At 33.6% G+C, this 7,017-nt stretch overlaps 1 protein-coding gene across 1 annotated transcript; it reads right to left on the minus strand.

The window, feature by feature from the left end:
• Positions 1–5,832: 5,832 nt before the first annotated feature.
• Positions 5,833–6,339, minus strand: LOC120288226 (TMV resistance protein N-like). Its single transcript, XM_039301839.1, has one exon. It carries the CDS (start codon positions 6,337–6,339, stop codon positions 5,833–5,835), a length of 507 nt encoding a protein of 168 aa, XP_039157773.1.
• Between the last annotated feature and the right edge of the window lie 678 nt (positions 6,340–7,017).

Raw genomic sequence — 7,017 nt, forward strand, 5'->3', positions numbered from 1 at the left:
GCCGATGTGAAGAAGATATTTTATGGAATGGACGGAATAAGATTCACAAATTAAATTATTCGGGAAGGAATACACTTTTTTATAGTAATGCCGAGGTTGACTAACTAATTAAAATGTAAAGTCATAAAATTCAAATTGGATTGTCATAAACTTATACTATTGTTGCTGTGGAAGTTCGGTTGAATTCTTTTATAAAACTACAATATATGGGGTCTAGGGTCTAGTGCAAGAGCAAAAGAAGCACGATTCGTGCGAGGTAAAAGTATTTTCTCGTTTCAGGAAAAAAAGTATATTTTTCTCGTTTTCTAAGTTAGATCAAAAGAAGTACCATATATTTATCACAATAGGGTGAGTTTTTCCATGTAAGTATTTTAAATATTAAAAAATTAAAAAATTGTACATATCTGAGTAAATTAAGAATAAATTTATTTTATCTAAATAGTAAACAAACTAAGTTATGGAAAGATTAAAATGATATAACTTCTTTCAATATAACTCAACTAGTCTTAGGTTGCTGTACATACTTCTTGTTATTCAAGTTGTTTAATAATGAAGAAACTAGACAAAAGTCTAACCTCTGCAAAATAAAAATGTAGGGGCGGTTCCGCTCTTTTAGTGATATGGTTTGTAGCTCTGTCCTTTTTTCCGAAACAAATAAACTTCAACCTATTTGCTCTCGACCGCTTTCAAATCAACAACCTACTCTTTCCAAATAAGCATCTTTTGACTTCGTGTAGCATATCCACTTTGCAAGGACCAACAATAGATTTGCACATTCTGTTTATTTTCTAACACTAGCAAAAAATCTTATTGTAATAACTAATTTGCTCTGAAGCATTATGGGATGCTTTTTACAACGGTTGACACGGTGAGTAACTTAAAATAAGAGAAGTGAACAGTGAGTGGTTTATATGCTCTCTAGCATCATCAGCTTTTTCCAAATGGTTAAAATGGTGATTTCCCAAGTACGCCTATGTAAAATAAAAATAAAATAAAAAAATCATACACAAGTCCAATACAATTAAAGATACATGCATTTAATCTAATTATATAAAATTGACAACAACAATATTGTAATCATAGAAATAAGCTGTCTTATTTCTTAGTTTGTCAATTTGTTTACTTAATATAAATACATGAACATTTGAAAACATTGAATAACGATCCAACTTGTTCAAAGAAATTTAAATCTATTTTTAATGCATTTCATTGCATATTTTGTAACTGCACTTAATCATAAACGTACCCACATAAATATAATTAACTAGAAAATGATAAGATAATTCATTATCCAAATAAAATTTGGCTATAAAGACAAACAAAAGATGAAAATAATTAGTGATAACTTATAATACATCATATTAACTTAAGCAATTTAACATAAATTTCTATATACCGACTTATCAACTGATAATTTCTATTTAATTGACCATCATGCAGTTTCACTAATAAAAATTACTGAAGTGGCATCTGATTCTATATGTAAATTATTTATTGTCTCAAGTTTTACAACCTTGTTTTGGTGTGCTTATTATAAATACACAAGAAGATTGAAATGTCAACTTATAATCTTATATATTCATTTAGATTTCAAATTTCTAGATAAATATTTGATATAATGTTTTGGAACTCATTTAATTTTAGCATAAGTTTTTTTAAGCAACTTATCTAATTTACTAAGAATAATGTAGTGACTAAATTTATTTGATATAAAGTTACGTAAAACTTGTGCTTATTAATTTAAAGTTGGCATGTCTTTGCCAAGACAAGTTCGTATGAAATTCTAATTTTGGGCTCTAGCCCGATACTGCCACCACAAAAATTTGTTAAAGATTAGTAAGTAGATTGCTAATATGTAATTTTTCTTTCTCTTAGAAATTTCGTCTACCATATTTCACTTAATGGCCAGAATGTCGACTTGCATGCAGCCGTACACATGAGATCAGATGTGTACTACAAAATTAGGTTTAAGGTGTGTTTTGCTTTTGTTGCACATAAGTCTAGAGCATATTTCTTAGTGTTTTTAGGCCTTTACAATGAAAAAAATTACTAAAATGAGAATATTAAAATACCTTGAAAAACTCCAAACTAGTATACATGTAACAAATTTACCCCAAACTATTTTTTCGACCATGAAAAACCCTAAACTAATACACCTATGACAAATTTACCCCAACTGACCATAAAAAAAACCCTAAACCAGTACATTTATGACAAATTTACCTCAAACTAATTTATTTGACCACAAAAAAAAACCTAAACTGGTAAATTTGTGACAAATATACCCTCCGCTAAATTGGATTAATACCACAAAAAAATCACAAAAATTGTAATCTGTGACAAACGGAGTGTAAAATCCCAAACTGGTATACCGGTCAACCTATCACGTGTCATTTAACTTACTAATTTAATAGTAAAATTTAACGAAAATTAACATACGCTAAATTTGTCACAAATGTATCAGTTTTGGGTAAATTTGTCAAAAGTATACCAGTTTGGAGTTTTTTTGTGATCAAAAAAATAATTTGAGGTAAATTTGTCATAAGTGTACCAGTTTTGGTTTTTTAGGATATTAACCCTTAATTCTAACCAAGTTCTTCACTTAAGGAAAAAAAATATATACAAGTACAGAGTGAAAGTAAATGCATAGAGACTCTTAAATCTAACCAAGTTCTTCACTTAAGGAAAAAAAATATACAAGTACAAAGTGAAAGTAAATGCATAGAGACTGTCGTTGCTTTTGTTTATGCCAAAGAAAACATTCCATGTGCATCTGTTTCATGGAAAATAAGTGTTTTGAAAAATATTTTTCAAAAAATGATTGCTTTATTGTTTGGAAAAATATTTTCATCATCGATAATAAGCTATGTTTAAATATTTTCGTAGTGGGTAAGAATAAATTTTTTCATTCATTTATTTTTGTAAACGATATAAAAAATCATTTTTCAAAAAATATTTCCAAATCACTCATTTTTCGTGAAATGAACTTATCCTTTTATTTTAATGGATTTCCTCCTTATTTTGATAAGGGTTGTCTATTACGATGTAATGGAGAAAAATAAAATTTTGACCCAAAACTTAAGGATAACACTTTTGTGAGTGGTAGCTAAAGCCCAATATCACCAGGTCAGGTGCAACGCACATGGTCCAACAGTCGTAAAATTAAACAAAATGCCACCAACAATACAAAAATAAAAATTAAAAAGAAAACAGAAAGGGGCAAAACTGATATTTCGGCGATAGTGGGACATTGGCTAGATTTGTTTCAAAGTTGAAAGTACTCGCCTTTTTTTTCTGACTTATAAGTAAATGGTAAAATGGTTTGGTTTTTTCTTCTCTTGACCTATTGATGCTTTTCAGTGGGACTTTGGCCCCAAAAAGTGCACGAGCTAGAAGACAGAGAAAACAAAGGTTTTTTGTTTTCCTTTTTGCGACAAAAGAATCACCTTAAGTAATGTGGTTGGATAAGTCCGACCGAAAAAAAAAATGTGGTTGGATAATGAATGTTGTTTTTTTGGTCCACTAAGGACGCGTTTGTTTAAATGTGTTCCTGTTCCCAGGAACACAAATTTTTGTTTTTTTTGTTCCTCAAAACAAAAAATGAATAGAGACACATTTGTTTGCGTTTTTCTTCCAAAATTATTTTTTTGTTCCTAAAAACACATCTGGAACGGAAACAAAAAACAAAAAAATTTTCTTTCTTGTTTCTGGAACAAAATTTAGGAACACTTTTTCTCTCTCTTCCATTTTCTTCTCTCTGTTTTCTTCTTATTTTCTTCTTCTTTTTTTCTTTCTTTTTTCTTTGGCCGGTCGCCGGCCTCGGCCATGGCCGGCGACCAGCCGTCGAGGGCCGGCGACCTCGCCGGAGCGTCGCCGACCCTCGGCGAGGCCGAGCATCACTGGCCCCTGGCGAGGCTCAGCCTCTCCGAACTGGGCGAGCTACCAAGAGCTCACCCGGCCAAGGCGAGGCCGACCTCGCGTCGGGCTAGGCGAGCTCGAGCTCGCCCGGATCAAGCAAGGCCGATCCTCACCCAGCTACGGCGAGGCTCGGCCTCACCGAGCCATTGCCAAGTCAGCGTCGCCTGGCGGTGGCCCGGCAACGCCGAGCCTCGTCGGCCACTAGGTGAGTTCGGCCTACCGGATTTGGGCGAGCTCGAGCTCGCCCGGCCAAGGCGAGGCCGAGCCTCGCCGACGAGCCTCGCCGGGCGGGCGAGGCCGCGGCCCTCATCGGCCAATCATCGGCCATGGCCAAGGCCGGCGACCGGCCAAAAGAAGAAAAAAAAGAAAAAGGAAAAAGAAAAAAAGAAAAAAAGGAAAAATAAATAAGAAAATAAGAAAGAAAATAGAAAAATTAAAATAAAAAAATAAAAAAATTATACAAATTTACCAAACGTATTTCTATTCTTTTTATATTTCTAGAACAGATTTACCAAACGCGTTTTTTGTTCAAAAATTGTTTCCTGAAGCAGAAATATTTTTTTCTATTTCTGTTCCGAGAAACAATTTTTAAACAGAAATGTTACCAAACGCACCTAATTGGTTTGTCCATCTTAACTTTCATCTTTTACTTCTTTTTTCCAATTGTGCGAGGGAAATTTTGATTTTCTTTTCAATCTTTCCTAAAACTTTCAGGTTATACTAATATAGACATGTGAATTTAAATTTAATGATTGAGTAAAAACTTCAGTTTATAGCGAGAAAGTGAAAAAAAATGATATTTGCTTTTTTAAGCCAAAATGAACGGATTCAGGTGAGTTATTTACTTTTCATCTAGAAAGAGTTTTAAGAAAATACGCACACCCTATCCATTTTGATCAACTCACAACTATAAAGGAAACGTTTGTTGTAATTTTTATTGGTAGTGTCAGGATATAATCAATAATCTTATGTATATTATTGTATAAATCAAGAGGTCCAACTTGATCGTAATTATTTTTACTTCCCTAAAAAAATCTTCAATTAGTTGTTTCATCTATGTTCTTTTAATAGACAAATGCCTAAGTTAATAATTCTATTTTATTAATCACATATTTCAATTTAAAATTTAAATAGTTTCTATAGTCAAATAACTTTACTAGAGAAAACTTTAAATCTTGAAATATTTTTCTCTTCACATATATGTGTTAAATTTCTTTATATTATGTCAAAATTTGTTTCATTAATCAATAATTCTAACTTTTTATAATACGAAATTTTGTAATATCTTTTTAAACGTCCATTTTTTGCATACAAGCATCGTCCATGCACTTTTGCAATGTTTAATCATGCAATTTTCAGGGAAAAAAAAATCTAACCATGTCTCGCTATAGTTATAAAATTGCAATATTCCTATTGACTCAACACTTTAACACAAGTACCGACCAAAAAAAAAAAACACTTTAACACAAGTTACAGACCCAAAAAAAAAAAAAAAAAACAATTTAACACGAGTTTGTTATTGTACAATATTTTCTGATGACCATTGCACTACATAGAGTCGCATGATTCCACTATAATTTAATTTTGATAACATGATTAAGTAAAATAGTCGATTAAGTAAAAGATATTATTAAGTATGAAATTGGTCTTAGCTGTCCAGTCATATTGGGTGAACCCAACATGAATTAGAAAATGCCTTGCTGGGTTGGGTTTGACAGTTCGTTGTGCTTTAAAAAAAGTCGGCCATATTCTATTTTCTAATGTGGGTTATCGGGTGTTCGGTCTAGCTTTCATTAACTTCTAATGCAAATCTTAAACAAAAAAATAGCCAAATTGTTTGGAAATTTCTGGGGACTAACTTTCGTCCAATGAACTGTAAATATCGTGCTTGCTAACCAAAAAAGTTGAGGGAAATTACCCGTGACCTTGGCTAAACTCCCATCCTTTTATATGTGCAACCTCAACAAGGGCATTTTCCCACCGCTTCAATTCCTCAGAGGCAAACTTCTTTTCGTGTTCGGCTATAGCTTCCTTGTACAATTTGGATTTGAGCTTCACGTCATCAGGGTACACATCATAAAAGATCGGGAGTATCTCTTTCTTCCCATTTGATTTTGATGTGCATTCTACCATGTTTGCGACCTCACATAGACACCAAGAACTGGCAGCATAGTTTCTAGAGAAGATGGGTATGTAGATTCGAGATCTCTCAAGCGCTTTCGAAAGCTCTCTGCCAATTTCTTTTCCGACTTGGAGTCCTTCATCGTCTATGAAAACATGGATTCCAGCATCTACTAAACAGTAGTAAAGGAAATCAGCGAATGTTTTACGTATGTCTGGTCCCCTGAAACTCAAAAACACTTGATACTCCTCTTCTGGCTCAATTTCCATACTCAGGGTTGCCTCCGAGCTCTTCTTCATCTTGATTTCGGTCAGTCGTTTCAGAAACCTGCCAATAATGAGACTTGGGAATAGGAATTCCATTTTTTTTTTTAAAAGCACAGCCAATTACATCAAACATCTATAGGTGCAACTTTCTTTCGCGTGTCTCGAGGTCTGTAAAGATTTGGAAATTACTCAACAGTTATTTAAATTTGAAGTCAAGAGATGACGTACTTACCGTCCCCCTGGCACGACGAAGCTCAGAATTTGATTAAAGCGGCGCCTCGATGGAGTCCAATTTGCGGCCGATCATCTACGATTACAGTCACCAACAATATAACCACGGTGTGTAGAAAGAGCTAGTTGCGACAAGACTATAGTGAAAGTAGGTCCGACTAATGCTTCTCAAGGACAAGTATTTTTTTTTTTTTTTTGGCTCTGCGATTGCTCTCAGAATGAAGAAAAAGTCAAGAAAGGTGGGGAGGAAAGAGAGCAGTATTAATTGGCTCTGCTGGTAAGTTTCTGCGAAACAGAGGACCCGCAGAATAGCAAAAGTAGGTCAGGCAATCAAATATTCAAACCACTATAGTCAAAAAAAGGCTGCTCCGACTACCCAGCTGGAGAAAGTCGTTTGATGAATTTATAGCTGAAACTGGCTAATTTTATTTTAAAAGAAAAAACAAAACTGCGGGTTCATAGTTTTACTCAACTGAAAAC

The sequence above is a fragment of the Eucalyptus grandis genome, chromosome 9 (genome assembly GCF_016545825.1).
Source record: "Eucalyptus grandis isolate ANBG69807.140 chromosome 9, ASM1654582v1, whole genome shotgun sequence".
NCBI lineage: Eukaryota > Viridiplantae > Streptophyta > Magnoliopsida > Myrtales > Myrtaceae > Eucalyptus > Eucalyptus grandis.